The 17133-nt window shown below is 37.2% G+C and overlaps 1 protein-coding gene across 9 annotated transcripts; it reads right to left on the bottom strand.

The window, feature by feature from the left end:
* Nucleotides 1-1307: 1307 nt before the first annotated feature.
* On the bottom strand, nt 1308-12563 carry LOC107831171 (phospholipid-transporting ATPase 1). 9 transcript variants are annotated; one of them, XR_012699765.1, is made up of 11 exons: nt 12356-12562; nt 12162-12241; nt 10020-11993; nt 8183-8534; nt 7497-7929; nt 7140-7412; nt 6859-6982; nt 6436-6655; nt 4714-5172; nt 4313-4613; nt 3559-3810 (listed from the first exon to the last, which is right to left on the bottom strand). XR_012699765.1 is itself a non-coding variant. In XM_016658908.2 (10 exons), exons 3-10 carry the CDS (start codon nt 11344-11346, stop codon nt 4412-4414), a joined length of 3390 nt encoding a protein of 1129 aa, XP_016514394.2. In that variant the 5' UTR covers nt 11347-11993; nt 12162-12241; nt 12356-12563; the 3' UTR covers nt 3559-4411. The 9 variants fall into 9 exon arrangements, 4 of the variants coding, with proteins under 4 accessions (XP_016514394.2, XP_075088562.1, XP_016514391.2 ...); XR_001658298.2 differs by lacking the exon at nt 3559-3810 and adding an exon at nt 1308-1583 and having other exon boundaries at nt 7140-7929; nt 12356-12530; XR_012699761.1 differs by lacking the exon at nt 3559-3810 and adding an exon at nt 1308-1583 and having other exon boundaries at nt 7140-7929; nt 10020-11865; nt 12356-12530.
* Between the last annotated feature and the right edge of the window lie 4570 nt (nt 12564-17133).

Raw genomic sequence — 17133 nt, 5'->3', positions numbered from 1 at the left:
ATCTTGCTTTATATCTTTCAATAGTGCCATCAGATTTCTGTTTCATCTTATACACCCATTTACAAGGTATTGGTTTCTTATGAGGAAGGGGAACAATATCCCAAGTTTGGTTTGCATCAAGGGCCTGAAATTCTTTAGTCATGGCCTTCTGCCAAGCGGGATTAGAGACAGCTTGTTGATAAAATTGAGGTTCATGCATATGCAAATCAACAGTAGACACCTTGGTGGTTAAAGGAACAGGAATAGGAGAAGGGATGACAGATGTGCAAACATAATCCTTAAGGTAAGCTGGAGGAATAACAGTTCTGCTAGACTTCCTAATTTCAGGAACTAGAGGGCAGGAATGAGAAGACTGAGAAGAAGTGGTGAAAGGAGGAACAACAGCAGAAGTGATGGAAGTGGGGGAAAGTGTAGGAGGATCAACATGAACAGGTGAATAAGTGTTCACATTAGAGGGAGGAGGAAGGTCAACAAAATCAGGTGGAGGAGGAAAAGTAGGGGAAGAAGAAGAATGGTAAAGGAATATGTGCTCATGAAAGACCACATCCCTAGAGAAAAAAAACATAATGATTAGACAAATTTAATAATTTGTAGCCCTTTTTACCACAAGGATACCCCAAGAATACAACAGAAATGGACCTGGACTGAAATTTATCTCTACCAGGTCTAGGACAGGCAGCATAACAAAAGCAGCCAAAAGATTTCCAAGTAGTCATAAGTAGGAACAGTACCATTTAATTTTTCAAAAGGAGATATATTGTGTAGACTAGTTGAAAGAATCCTATTGATAATGTAAGTGGCAGTGAGAACACACTCACCCCAAAACCTGAGGGGAAGCTTGGACTGAAAAATGAGGGCTCTAGACACTTCTAATAAGTGTTTGTGTTTTCTTTCAACTACCCCATTTTGTTGTGGAGTGTGTGGAATTGTAGTTTGGTGAAGAATCCCATTATCAGTGAAAAATTGTTGAGATGCAGTACTACTGCCTAATTCATATGCATTATCAGACCTGAAACATTGAATAGTAGACTTAAATTGCACTTTGACTAGTTGGAGGAAAGCTTTAAGGATTGAAAGAGTATTACTTTTACAAGATAAAAGGTGAGTCCAAGTCACTCTAGTAAAGTCATCAACTAGAGTCAGAAAATATCTAAAGCCATTGTAAGTGGAGGTATTGCAGGGACCCCAAATATCAATGTGAACAAGTTGAAAAGGAACAGATGAATGGATAGTACTATCATGAAATGGTAATCTCTGTTGTCTAGCCATAGGACAAACAGTGCATAAGAATGGTTGTTTAGATGAAATTTTATCAGACAAGAAAGAAATAGATTTCATTCTGGCAAAAGGAATATGACCCAACCTTTGATGCCAAAACAAATCACTTTTATTAGCAACAGTAGGTGGATTACAAGTGGAACTATGAATTACAGAAGTTTCAGAAGAATTGAAAACAGGAGCAGAAACACTACTATGAACAGAATTAGAAACACAAGGAACAGGAGTAGAAAGTTGTGGATCAGCTGGATGCAAGAAGTACAGTCCATTTGCAGCCTTACCAATTTCCAGAGGCTAGAAAGGCCCTGTAAAATACAAGTAGAATTGCTGAAGACTGCAAGACATTGAAACTGAAGAAGCAATTTGTGCACAGAAATCAAGTTGAAAAGAAAAGAAGGAACTAAAATAACATTATGTAATATCATATCTGTTCTAAGGACTAAAGATCCAGTAGATATAACTTTAACTTTATATCCATTTGGTAAAGTTATCAGAAAAGGAGAAACTAATGGCTGAAAATTGTGTAGAAGATGTTTATGTGGTGTCATGTGATTGGTGGCACCAGAATCTATGATCCAAGGGTTTAAACCTAAAGTTGAAACAGCACATGTATGAAAAGAACTAGAATGTACTTCAGGGTGATTGTACACACCTGCAAAATTTGCAAAACCAATATTGTCAACAACATTATTCTCATGGTGGAAGGCAGGAGAGGTGTGAACTTGCTGGAACAAATTCATAAGGTGTTGATATTGTTCTTTACTGAATCCATGACCAGGAACTTCAGAAGGACCATGACTAGAAGGGACAGAATCGGGAAGAGGAGCCTCAGACTGAACACATGCAGCAGACCTCTTGTTCTTGGTAAATTTGAAGTCAGGGGGAAAGCCATGGAGCTTGTAGCACTTATCAACAGTGTCCAGTCTTCTTACAATACTTACAAGAAAGATTTGAGATGGAAGTAGAACCTATTTTTGAGTCAAATTGTACCCGTTGATGGAAAGCCCTATGATAATTCATATGTCCAGTTGAAACATTGAACGAAGCAGAATCATTAGAGAAGCTGGGAAGAGGAGCAGAAGTTTCTTTTTGCTTCTCATCATGTTGAAGCATGGAATAGGCTTTGCTCAAAGAAGGGAGAGATGGCATCATCAGGATATTGCTTTTGCATGTAGAGTAGGACTCGTTTAACCCACTAAGAAATTGGTACATTTTCTGTTCTTCAATGAATTTAGGCAAAGCTTCACAAGAACAAACTGGTCCTACATATGCAGTACTAAGTTCATCCCAGAGACCCCTTAGTTTGGTGAAATAAGTGGCAATGTCCAAAGACCCTTGAGATGTAACACTAACATCCCTCTGAATTTGAATATATTTGGAGCCATTTGAGGTACCAAACCTTTCATTAATATCAGCCCACATATCCTTGGCATTATCAAAACACATCACACTATTGGCTATATCTCTAGACAATGAATTTGTTATCCATGCAATGACCATGTCATTACATCGTTCCCAGAACTGATAGTATGGGGAACGGAATTGGGCCTTTGGGACTCTACCAGTTATAAGACCTAACTTGTTTTTAGCAGACAATGCAGTCAGCATGTTTTTACGCCAAATAACGAAACCACTACCATCAAAAGGTGGGGATACCAGGTGAGTACCTGGATTATCCGAGGGATAAACATAAAATGGGTGAGAAGGGGAAACAGTAAAGTCATCAAACCCATCAGCAGTAGAAGTTGAGCTAACATCAGGACTACCCATGGTAAAACCCTAATTAGGTATATTTTACAAAATGTAAGCAACTGACAGAATTTGTCAACACTGAGCGTGAACAATGGTTAATAATAGAGATTACCGTCTTGCTCTACAACCTAAAGAAGTAAGGCCTTGAAATTAACCGAAAAACACAGCAACATACATCCAATCGGTAGACCTCGAACCACCAGAGAACACAGATCTCGAACCACCAAAATTTTACCTCAGAAATATCATGAAAAGTTCCTGCTAAACCATCGCATAACAAGAACTTGTATCGAGGCTAAATCGCTCAAAAACAATTCACAGAAAAATCGAACCCAAAAAAATTGTTGCTAAGCGGAGTTAGAATCGATCGATAGAGCGGAGTTAGAATCGATAGAGCGGAGTTAGAATCGATCGATTCTAGGCTCTGATACCATGTTAATGTGGACAAATTAACCCATAACCGAGAGAGAAGTGAGAAGAATATGAAACCTAATCTGAGAGAAAGAGAGAGAAAAGGAGGAGTGGAAATATCCGAAAGAAAGAAAAATGAATTGACCTCAACTGTGTTTAGAAACTTCTGATTACACATATACAATACACCCAAATGAAAAATACAGATGGGCCACTTAATACAACTGGGCCAGTAACTATACAAATGGGCCGGGTATGTCTTCAAATCAAATGTTAATGTGGCTGAGGCCCAATATTGTCAACATCTCTTCCCTTTTCTTTCAGTCAAATGGTGACTCCACCAGATCTTTTCTTATGTGTGTACCTCATCTGAAGCATGAGCGAGATATGTTAGTGTTAAGCAACCTTTGTCCTAAACACTTTGCGCTATCTCGAAAGACTAGTTCTCTGCTCTTATATCAGAGACAACTCGGGGGTGCAGCATGACAAAAATAGGGGATGGAAAATGGCATCGGTAAGTTTCACATCATGAGAAGGATATCTTCCCTAAAATACTGACCCCTTTTTAACTGTCATTTCCATTCTAAAAGCACCTAACAATTATTTTATTTTTTTTCCTTTTAAACAATGGAAAGATTATCTTTTTACAAGAAAAGGTAGTTTTATCCGGTAATGGATACACTATAAGCATTCTTTTGATTTTCCTTTGGCCAATTTGAAAAGATGCACGAGGACAGAGAGATGGTAAACCTTAGATCGGGTAAGATCGAATTTGATTGAGCAAATCCTGCCCGATTTTGATTTCCATCCCCGTGGGAGACATCGTAAATAGTTAAATGCTCGATTCCCTTGTTAGGGAGTGGTGACATACCTGCAACTTCTAAACCTGAATACGACGGGAAGCCAAGCACCAGGCAAACCCAACGGAAGTTATATCTAATTGGGTGATTGGCAATGTAGACAGCACATATTAGCTTTCACCGTGACCTGATCTAGACCTAGAATGGCTAGGTCTTTTCCTCGATATCTCTGCTTCTCTAGCTATCTGGATGTCCGACGGCCAGAAAATTTGGTGCATAACTTTGAGAATAAAGCGAGGAAGCAGAGCCATAACTATAATAAGCAAAATTAAGAGCCAGTACGTAGGTGACTTCACCAGCTGATAAATTGTACTGCAGAAGACAGAAAAATTATGTTACATCATAGACCTCTTAATCTAAATGTAAAGAACGTTTAGATGTAATATATTAGGACTTCAGCGTTAATACTAACCCATAATTAGGGAAGACAGGTATAGAGTCCAGCACCACCAAACAGACATACGTGATAATAATTGACCCCCACACTGCCATATGAGTATATATTACCCAGCGCTGTATGTCCATTGCCAAGTGAATGTTGACAAGGATCACTACTGCAATTGTCCACAAGCTACCCATACTCCATATGTCAACATCGCTCTGATGATAAGTGAATAGTGGTACATAAAAAAGAACAAGGCTCTGCCAAACTGTATCAATCATGGTGACCCAGAAGAGTTTCATATTGTAACTTTCCTGTCTGTGGCCAGCAGCATAGAGTTTAGGATACTTAAGTAGTGTCTTATGACTTAAGTCCTTGTCCAGAATACCAACAATTACTGTAGGTACGGAAGTATAGATGACAGAATAAAACATACTACTCCAATCTGTTAATGCAGAAGTTGCAGAAAAAGCTGTGCACAATATGTACCTACAGACAACAGATTACAGGACAAATACGTTCAGATACCTGTTTCATATTGTGTTTTTTCAAACTGCAAATCACATTCTAGGAGATATGAGAAGAAATTCAAACCATAGTAACTATAATGCATGATAACAATAGCGGATTTAGTAAACCAAGCTCAGGTTTCCAGAATGCATACAAATAAGATATATTTTCATTGTCCTCTAAATGTGACTCGACTGCCAGCTAGCATAAACTGGCTCACACCAATTACCTGGGACAGCAACCTCAAAGTCTTATAAAGCTTGACAATACATGATTGATATGTTTGACCAGACTCCTTACATGTACTGAAAGTCTGAAACAGCTAAACTTTCCTCCCCTTTGTTGGTTGCAAGCTTTTAGAATTGCCTCACACACCATCTGAACAGATATCGTCACTTCCCTGGAATTCTCGACACCCACAGGCCATTATACACTATTTTACACTTTACACATAACACATATGTATGCCCACCCCGCTTATCACTCAAATCACCACTTAAACAAAATATTGCCACTTCCCCTGGTACCCTTTTAAGCAGAAAGCTACCTGTGAGATCTCACTGGAACTCTGCCACTATTATTCCTTTTTCAATTTCCCACAAGATGTACCATATTTATAACTTTAAATCAAGAGCTTATAGCAGCACTGAAGCCCCAGCCCTTGTTTGCAGATGACATTTCCATGGAGCTTTTCCAGGTTGTGATGTACATGACCTCAGATGTGTTCTTTTTTTCTTTTTCTTTAACCTTTCTTACTCATTTGTTTGGGGACTTTGGGGAGGGGGGGATTTTTGCACAAATATCCTACGGTGTTATCAAAGGCGTGCTTAAAGCGCGCTTACGCCCTGAAGAGAGGCTCAAAATATGTTGAGCGCTTTACCTTGCTTAACAGGCGCTTCAGTGTTGTCATCAAGGCTCTAAGGCATACTTTTCCTAGCTAACGAGCGTAATCCGAAAGACGCGATATTAAACAATTGATATTTCACTTTATCGTAAATTTTCTTCAATTTCTTTGTCCATATATTTGGTATTCATGCTTATAGATATTACTCTTGGACTACACATATATATTTGTAGTTTTTCTCCATTTGCGCCTTTCTTCCTTAAAGCCCACGCTTTATTTGCGATTTGCGCTTAAAGCCCCAACAAACCTTAGAGCTTTTTTTGCGCTTTTTGCTTTTGATAACACTGATATCCTATAGAAAGATCTGTAACAGAAAGTTAGAAGGAGAAGAAGCCTACCAGAAAAGCATGAAAACAAAAACAGCATTGCGGTAGAAGTTGTAAAGAACCAAATAACCAACACGCTGGTAATTCCAATGTCCATGCACAAGAAGCAAACGCTTCAGAAATCGAAACTGTCCCATAGCAAAGTCTGATGCCATCACAGCTTGGCGCCCTTCTTGACCACATATTCCAACACCAACATCCGCGATTTGGATCATTGAAACATCGTTAGCCCCTGAGAAGTTTCAAAATTAGACCAGGAAAACAGTTGTGCATGCACTTGAAAAACCTTAAAAACATAACATCCCCAAAGATGACCACAAAATCTCATCTATATAATTCATACAAACAAGCTCTTTTCGCATCGGACAAAATTCTGACAATATATATATCATTTAACATATGCAGAAAACACCTAATAATATATAGCTAACTCACCATCACCTATGGCTAGTGTCATATCATCAGTGCGGCTCTTTATTAGATCAACAATTCCAGCCTTCTGCAAAGGGGCAACGCGACAGCAAAGCACAACTTTACATGAAGTCGCAAGATCGAAGAGCTGTGACAGGATGACAATCACAAATAATGGCTCTCAATGTACATCGAAAGGTAAAAGGCTAATGTGTAAACAAGATATATACTCTCTTTTTCTAAACAAAATAAGGAACCAACAAGATGACTATCATCAAGAATGAAGCTTTAGAAAGGATGATTACCTCAGACTCAAGATCTTTCTCCAAGATATACACAAGACTATTCCCATCAATTATGAGTGCTAGAGGTCCAACAGAAATTCCTTCCTCTCCCGCAAGCTGCTGCGGTAATTTATATGACTTTGTGCCCTCTGGAATTTCATGATAACCATTTTCTGCTTCTCTCTGCAATTTTAAGATCCGATTATCACAACTTGCGGGCTTCACGCCATATTTGGCCTTGGCGTCTGACAATAACCTTTTGCATTCATTTTCTGAAGAGCCATTAATGATGATCTGGTGCATGTCAGAGGTCAAGAGTTTGCAAGACAAACCAATTGAAATTGCAGTTTCTTGCTTATCTCCAGTAAGAACCCAAACCTTTATTCCTGCTTGCCGCAAAGACTCAATAGCTTCTGGTACACCCTCTTGTAGTTTGTCCTCTATTGCGGTGGCGCCAAGTAGAGTTAAATTGCACTCGATTAGAGATGCTGTTTGGCGTAATTTTGCTGATCTGTCATTCAAAGTTGTACTAGCATCCTCATACAAGCATTGCCACTCCTCAAGTTCTTCTCCTGTAAGGTCCCTTGCAGCGACCACAAGGGTTCGCAGTCCTTCAGAGGAGTACTCATTCAAATGAGTATGAGTGGTATTCTTTATGTGTTCATGAGTTTCATGCTCTTTGCTTAAAATGCTAAACATTGAAGTATCAGCCCCTTTGACCAAAACTTTTACAGAATCATTTGGGAATCTAATAACAACAGACATTCTTTTACGCACACTGTCAAACTCATGAAGTCCTAAGACATCCAACCTGCACCAGCCAAAAATTAGTCCGCATTTCCAACGCCTAAGAAGTTATACTTAAGCAAATTACCAAAATTAACAAGAGGAAAGCAAGAGAAGGAACCAATGTGTGAATGTGGATGGAAAAGTCACAATGCTATAGATAGCATGCATCACTAACACTTACAATAGTAATCAATACTATTTCATTGACAAGTTCTAAAAGATTCCCTAGGGCAACTAGCACCAAACAATAAACATGAAGTGAAACAGTCATGTACCTTAGTTTCTCACCCTTGACATCAGTCACAATATGACCAGATGTCCGCTCACACAGTGTATACCCATAAGCAGATGCAGCAGCTACTAGTGCTTGTTCATCAGGAGATTCACCTTGATACTCAATGGTGATGTCAGTGTCGTCCACATTGTTCTGTATACCACTAGAAGAACTTTTGGTAGGAATAGGAATCACGGTATTACATGCTGCCAATGTCAGAAAAAACTCGTCTGCAGCAATCCTCTCTTCTCCGTCTAGCTTGGCATGTAACAATTGCATTAGTTCAACATCAGTTGGAACTTCTGATTTGATAGTTAACTTTCTTCGACTCGAAGGATGTTGGATTGGTTCTTCTGCACATCATTACAAGAACAATTATTTACTTCGGTGCACAAACATATTTAAGTGAAAACAAAACCTCAAAAGGAAGAACCAAACAAAGAATGCAGCTGGCTCCTTATTATCAGTTGATATACAAAGCCATGCATGAACATATTACATGCTCTACACTGCGGAATTATGGACGTTAGAATATACAAAAAGAACAGCAACTACAAACACAACTAAACAGTCTGTTCTTGCAGATAACTTATGGTCAAACTAGTGATTATTCTTTCGAGAAGAGAAAGAAAACCCCCCATAAGGCATAGGGAACCATGACTGTTGCTTATGTAGGTAATACAAGAGGACAAATACACCGTTTTAGGTTGACAAGATATAGCAAAATAGATGCTACACGAGAAAAAGAATAACTAAAAAATAAGTGAAAAGGCACTTATGAAAAGAGAGTATTCCATTGGTTAAAGTAGCAATGTACTATCAACCGTGCAGGAGATCAACATTTTACAATATGAAACATATAGCAGCAATTATTCACTTCAGGACATAATTTTTGAAGGAGTTACAATAATGTAAAGAAATAAATATTGAGTGCATCAGACTTATAAAAATAAATAAAGATTGAGTGCATCAGAATGAGCAAGCAAAGACAGTGAAGCAGCTTAACACATCTTACATGGAATAGGAATACATTTTGTAGTGTCATAAACTAATAAATCCAAACAATGAGAACAAAATAAATTTAAATCTCATTGTCGCCGTGTAATATCAACTCTTGTTAAATAAATTAACTGCTTGGTATCTGAGGGTGGGAACACACACTAATGAATGACAATGATAAAAAAGCTCTTACTAAATAAATGATAAATTCATGCAAAAATTGCATAAGTGTGCTTTCACAGCCAATAAGCTCATTTGGGTATCTAATAAACCATAATGTGACGGCAATAGCATTCAAGAAAGATCCAATCCGACTACATCAGGTACATATAATTCTTCTTGGCAGATAGGCAAAGTTACAAATTTTTCTCTTAACACTGTTGAGCAGTCTACATTCTATAACTGTGACTCACGCCAACAAATATTATAATCAGCAGAAGCTGCAATGAAAAATATTCCAAGCATTTCATTGAGACAAAAGGACAGTACTGTCAAGAGAATGAAGCATAAGCCATCTGACGAAACAGTGACATCAAGAATCATCAGATATTAACAACATTAAAACTAACAATTTCTGCATGTTTGCACAAATGGACTGACTTCACTTTTCCGTTTCTAGTTTTCCTGTTAATTACTTTTCCTTCTTGTACCCTTTTTCCTGCTTCTTATTTCTGGAAGTACCTAATAGGGAAAATACATAAGCATTCTACAAAATTTTCGTTACATTGTCTGATCATGATAATCCTCCAGTTATGCAGGTTCAAAGATCCAACCCATCCAGTTATACAAGTCAAAGATCCAAACTATGTTTAGAAAAATATAGTATACAGTTAGCATACCTCCAATATCTGTGTTTACTGATGCATCAGCAGCAGAAAGGGATCTCCCATAACTTTTTCCCCACACACTAGCTCTTCTGAATTCCATCTTATTTTCGGTAAGTGTTCCTGTTTTATCTGAAAAAACATAGCGAATCTGACCCAAATCCTCATTGATATTTAGGGATCTGCACTGAAACCTAGAATTACTGTTAATATCATACATATGCCTGTCTCCAATCATGAAATACGACTGTCCCAAGCGAACTAACTCCATGGTGATATAAAGAGATATAGGTATCATTATCTGGAAAACTATGATCAAACTCAGAAAGGAGAAAAATGTTTCCATAGGAATCCCATAGTACTTATACTGTTTGCCATGTTTTCCTTCTTCAAAGTAAACTCTTCTGTAATAAGGCAAGGTATCAAGCTGTTCCTCATGGCGCTTCAACCATAGACCCATCCCAACTGCTACAACCAAGCACATCACAAAAAGGAAAATAGACAGCCAAAGGGTTTCCCGGTTCATATATGTTTCCAGCCTGCTTCTTTTAGATGGAGACGCAGTGCTGTTCAACATAGCTTTAGTCTCTTGCCCAGCATAAACCGCTACTCCAACTGCCCATTCTGTGTTCTTCAGCTGGCAACCACGCAATATGATATTCGATTGGCTGAGCGGAAATCTATGCCCATTAAACTCCATATTGGCCGTGAATTCATAAATGTTCCTGTTAGGTTGTTCACATCTAATAACTCCCGAAATCATCTCCCCTTCACACACTAATGAAGTTGTTTCTTGCCTAGCATACCTTGTCTTCAAGTTTGATTCACCGTCAAGATTCATTGTCTGAATATAAGCAATTCCACTAGGATCACTGGTTCCTAACAACACCATGTCACAGGGAATAGTCTCATTAGCAAGGATCTTCACAACCTCACCAGCCCGGATTGTCTTCCATCTTTTTAACTGAAACTTCCCACCAGATTGAAGTACTAGAGCCTCCCGATTATTCTCGTTCCTATCTGATCTGTGTCTCCGCCAATCCTCATAACCATCTTTTATAGCTGTCACAGAAAGCACAAACAGAAGAGGAAACAGAGACACAGTTCTCCCAAATACAGCAAGAGGTGGAAGCTGATTCAGAGCAGCGATAGCTAAAAAGTATAAATAGGCAACCCGATGAAACTGAATGAATAGGTTCTTCGGCAAGAAAGTTATTACTGTATACTTGCTAGTTCTGATCTCATTTCCACAGAAATCAAACTTATCATTAGTCTTTTTTGGATCATTAACATGGATCAACCTAGGGTTACTTCCATGTAATAAGCTATCCTCCAACTGCATGCTTTTCTGAAGAAGCCTCTGAGATGTGTTCAGCTTATCCTGGACGCGAGAAGAAGCCCTAGACAAAGACGAATCACGGGTGGATGCTGCTCCAGATGAAGCCACCCTAGATGAATCACGGGATATTTCAAAAGCTGCTTTGTCATGCCAATGGTCCTCCGTTCCACTCCACGATACGAGGCGTTTCCTATCCTTCGGGGGGATTCTGATGAATGTGGCTTGTGAGACTGAAGCTCGGCTGAATGAAAGTCCTTTTTACTCACAAGAGAAGAAGAATAGTGTTGATCGTAAGGACGAGGTTCTGGTTCAAAAGAAGGCTCAGACAGTAACAGCAATGGCTTGACGGAAGTCATAAATACTTCCACCGCCGGAAAGGCATTGGAAAGAATGAAACTAAAACCTCAATAAGTAAATCAAATCCCTAATATCATTCACAGATAGACCATCCAAAGAGCATTTTTGCGCACCGTGGGAAGCTCGAGCTTATTGGTTAAGACTTAAGCCTTCACTCACTTTATCCTGGAACAATAGGCAGCAAATTTAATGGCGAATTCTCCCAAATACACTAGGGTGGGTCTTGCAGACATCCAAAAACAAGACCTTTTTACGTTTCAACCCCACCAAGTCAGGGCCAATAATGAAATCAGCTGACAAATAAAACAAAAAGGAAATAGGAAAGTTTAAATCACATGAATGCTGTGGCATCCACCGACCAAAGTAGGGCAAAACTGAAACAACTAAATCCACTCAGCAATAGATAATGCAATCAAATAAACGGACGTGTATGTAATTATTATGAGCAAAAAAGGGCTAACCTGTGAATCAAATCGGGACGAGTCTTGTCTTTTGTTCTGTCGTATCGTCTCGTAATTGGTGACTGAACGAGATGGATGCACTGAAAACGAAATCAGAGAGGAAAATGTCAGATCTGAGGAACACACACACACACACACATACACAACGAAAGACGAATCAGCTTTATACAGAGGAAGAAAAAAGACAAACAAACCTGAGATTTCTTCTTCAATATGCAAAAGGCGCTTGAAAGTGATGGAGGCGAGGGAGGAGAGAGAATATTGGCTTTTATAGTAGTATTATCATGCTGCTGCTTACGTGACTCGTCGGTCTCTGCTGCCTTCACCGGTTAAGTCTCTATCTGCATTTGATATTGCGTAAGCTTCACTAATTAGCCCTAATTCCAAACATCTAATTAAGGTGAGAGATTCTGGGCTGTGTTTGGTATGATGATCCAAAATAGTTTGGAAAACATTTTTACACATTTTTCTATAATTAGAGAAAAATAATTTTCCTAGAAAAAATTAGTAAAATATTTTTCAAAAACTTCAATCTTAATTTTTTGTTCTTTTTTCGTTTTTTGTGCCATTCACCCACCTCATCCCCGCAAAAAAAAAAAAAAAAAAAAAAGATATTTTTAATTTTCTATTTTTTTATTTTTCTGAACCACCCAACCCCACCCCACAACCCGCAAAAAATATTTTTTTTATTTTTTTTATTTTTCTATTATCTATTTTTTTATTTTTCTGCACCACTCACTCACCTTTACCCAATAATTTTTTTTTTGTATTTTTAATTTTCTATTTTCTGCATCAACCCCCGCAAAAAATATTTTTTTTATATATTTTCAGTTCTAATTTTTTTATTTTTCAATTTGTAGGTTCGAAATTTTACGAGTTTCAAAGTTATGAGTTCGGAGATTTATGTGTTTTGAAGTTTGCGGGTTTAGAAATTATAGAGTTTACGGGTTTGAAAGTTTGCGGGTTCGAAAGTTTAACTTTTCAGAAGTTTATGAAATTTGTGGGTTCGGAAGGTTGTTGGTTCGAAAGTTTATGGTTTCGTGTTTATTGTATCTAAATTATATATAATTTATGAATATTCTTGAGAAGTTATTTTCCTTAATTTGCGTACCAAACACCAAAAAATGAATAAAATTACTACTTATTTTCCAAGAAAACATTTTTTTGAAAAATATTTTTCACGGAAAATATTTTCCGTTATACCAAACACACCCTATATATCTCTGAGACTCGGCACAACCTTAATGATTACTCTCCTCTTCATTTCTCTGCCTTTTTCTTTTCATTTTTTTCGTTACTATCCCTGTTTATTCTATTTTCCTTTGTCCTGTTTTATGCAATTCTTTTTTCTTTTGAAAAAAAATGTAATTTTTATTTACAACTAATTTAACTTTTAACCTCTCATTTTATACTTAATTACATAATTTTACAGTTAAAAGAAGTTCTAAAAAATTATTGACTTTCATGTATAATTAAACATTGCAAGAAGTAGTATTTATCTCTAACAGTAATTTCCTTTGAATTTGATTTTGACTATTTTTGTTTTTAAATTAGATATATCAAAACTTTTGCATGTATAAAACCATTGCTTGGACATTGCACTTTTCTTTCAATACTTTAGTGTATCTTTACACACATTTAGTTTCGTATGATTAGAGAACTTTCTTATCATGCTAGTACTTTTTTCAAACCAACTTTTCAACGCTATGTTTTGAACGAAACTTAACAGGGATGATAACGAAAACACAAAACTAAGAAGAAAGCAACTGAAATAAATTTTAAATCCCATTTCTTGACAGAAAAAAGGGTGCTCACGTGCATAAATTGTATATCTTCGTCACGAAAAGAATAATGGGAGATTAGGCAAGATTACTATCACTAATGTGCAAAAGGATTGCATGCTAACCTTTCTTTCATTTTTCTTTTTTTTAATGAAAAAATTGTGTTTCTGGCAATCTCAGTGATTATCAAATTTTAGTTTTGATATTTGCATCAAGTGAATCAACAAATTTAATCGACAATTAATATAAACATTGTTTTTGACCCATGAATTATATATTGGTAAAATACAAATGTATCACGTGAACAATACAATAGTTCACACGTGACAAATGATGCGTAGTCAGCTCGAAGTCAAACAAAACTTCTTAAAAGAACTAAACCAGAAGGAGGCGGAACCTTCCGGATTATATGTACCAGGATCAACTAGTATCAACCCGAAGATGATTATTGTGCCTTGATAAGTCAAATCAACAAGTTTTCAAGTATTTGGGATTCAACATTAACTCCTGAACAGTTAACAATCCACTAAGTATAACATATTAGAACAAGCCGTTAATATTCATAACAGGCAGGCGTGATCTTTGGGAACAGTTACATTAGTCTATACTATAAGTACTCCCTCTCACCCAACTATACCCCATTGAAATCTTTATACTCACATTGTTATTGTATTAATCTAGCTAGGGGTGGACGGCGGTCGGTTCGGTCGGTTATTATGAAAGTAAAATTCAGTTTATCGGTTTTCGATTTTGTAATATTAATAACCAAATCAAACCAAAGTATTTATGGTTCGATGCGGTTTTTTCAAAGTTCGGTTCGGTTATTTGTGGTTTATTTTTTCGATTATTAATGGTTCAAGATTTTTATATCTTGGATTTACTTCCAGTGGTCATAAAATGCGAGAAACTTTGTTCTAAATCAAGTCTGGCTTATATGGTTTGGACGCATTAATGCGGATTGAGTGCTTTCAGCTACTCTAATCTAGAGAATCCTGGAATAAACAAACACCAATCTAGCTGTACTGGAACAGAGTTCTATTGTAAATTATCGGATTCAATTCCTCTTAGAGTAGCCCACTACTACTTTTTCTAGTAGCAACATGAACAAAATAACAATTAATCCACTAGCAGGATTTCACGTCCAAATAGAACACATCAGCTACCGAAAATTGCTCAGAGATTAATGAAACGTCATAATAACTTAGCGAAAAATTACAGAAAGTCAAGTCCATGTTCCTATTTAACAAAATAACGTAGCATAGAAAGGGATCAATAGAAGAAAGTTACATGCTGACGTTAACTTAGCGGAATAATCAACACAAAACATTTTTACCAAAATCAAATGAGTTGAGGAATAGAGAAAAGGCACTCAGAACTCAGAAGAAGTCACACTAATCTGAGGAAGAAGGCGTCACAGTCGAGCTGAGGAAGAAGGCAGCAGTTGCACAGAGATGAGGAAGAAGGCAGCAGTCGCACAGAGGAACCCTAAATCTAATTTTTGATTTAGGTTTGGGAAATGGGAATGTATCGGTAAGACTAAGTCTTAGGTAATTAGGTTTGGGTAAATTGGGTGGGCTTCAAATGGGTATTGGACTATTGAGCTTCCGCCTTCGTATGGGTAATAAGTTTTGAACTCTCAAAAGAGCCCATATGTTCAAACCTATTTTTCTCAACTAATACCCAAAATTTCGGTTTAACCGAAAATCGAAACATCAAAATCGTAAACCGCACCGAAAAACCAAAATTTAAAAATTTAAAAACTGTGCACCGACCGAATAACCGATTAAATCGAAACCGAAAATCGAAATTCACGGTTCGGTTGGTTTTTTCGGTTCGACCGGTATTATGCCCACCCATAAATTTGGCCCGAGCTCCATATTCAGTTGTTCTCATCCTACAAAAGAATATTAATACGAAGCTCTCTCTTTTATAACTTTGGTACTATTCTCATTTGCAATTATCTGCTTAATTTACCTATCTATTCCCTATTCACAAAGATCAGTACATGTGAAGTAAGATGATGGCTTGTGACCTAATTTTAAAAATTTAACAATTTAGCCAAATAAATAAATTTTGGGTTAACAGTTTGACGCCCACCATTGTGCCCAAGCAATTTAGCATTCATTTCAAAACAAAACTGATTTTTCAACAGTTCTTTTGATTTGCTTTAGATCGTAACTTGTTAACTATTATTTAAATGAATACAATATCTGAAATTAAAAACCAACTAACTGATCTTCCTCAACAAGTGAACCATAGTTTACCAATAGGAGGAACTCCGGATGACCGGAGTCCTAGACATGCACCATAGCCATCTAGGGAAAATTTCCCAAAAAGATCTTATAGTAGGGGTAAAGTACAATATGGACTAGAAGATGTAGTGAAAAGCTTCATAGCACTACAACACACATGGAGTAACTAATTAAAAAAACTATTGATGGCCATATCACGACCCAGAATCTTAACCTCGGGGCCGTGATGGCGCCTAACATCCACTTGCTAGGCAAGCCAACATTAGTACATAATTAGTCATTTTAAAACTAAATTTAAAAGCAATTTAATAAGAAATAAAGCTGTAGAGTTTTAAAAAGAAATAGATATAATAACTTCAAACGCTGACTATCAAACCCCGAAATATGGTGTCAAAAGTACATGAGCATTCTAATAGTACTACAACCAAAGTTTGAATGAAAGTACAACTGTTTGAAATAAGATAAACATTAAACTAGATAGGGAAGGGGACTTCAGGATCGCGGACACCGTGTAGCTATACCTCAAGTCTCTGTGATCAGCTAATCCGAGCAAGCCTCCTCTAACTGTTGCTGGGACCAACACAAGAAGTGCAAAAGTGTAGCATGAGTGCAACCGACCCCGTGTACTATGTAAGTGTCGAGCCTAACTTCGACGAGGTAGTTAAGAGGATATAACAAGGCACTCACTAAAACATGTACGAATATAATGAAATAACAACAAAACAAAGAAAACAAATATAACATGGAAACTAAAACAGAAATTACATAATATAGGGCTTATGAATAACATCAAAGCTCAATATAACCCGGATACGAAAAACAACCGCTTAAAATAGTTAAATATGTCTTCTCCATTGCGGCGGGCAACCCGATCCACAAATATATAAACAAATAATTTATTCTCCATTGCGGCGCGCGACCCAATCCACAAATATATAA

This window comes from Nicotiana tabacum, chromosome 2 (assembly GCF_000715075.1).
Source record: "Nicotiana tabacum cultivar K326 chromosome 2, ASM71507v2, whole genome shotgun sequence".
Taxonomy (NCBI): Eukaryota; Viridiplantae; Streptophyta; class Magnoliopsida; order Solanales; family Solanaceae; genus Nicotiana; species Nicotiana tabacum.
This window is presented reverse-complemented; position numbering and strand designations above follow the sequence as displayed.

Coding starts and splice junctions, on each gene's coding strand:
- LOC107831171 (XM_016658905.2), bottom strand. CDS start 11,346: ATGCAGTTGGAGGATAGCTTATTACATGGAAGTAACCCTAGGTTGATC. Junction 7,930..8,182: donor GTCAAGGGTGAGAAACTAAG/GTACATGACTGT, acceptor TGGCTGGTGCAG/GTTGGATGTCTTAGGACTTC. Junction 6,983..7,139: donor AGAAAGATCTTGAGTCTGAG/GTAATCATCCTT, acceptor ATCCTGTCACAG/CTCTTCGATCTTGCGACTTC.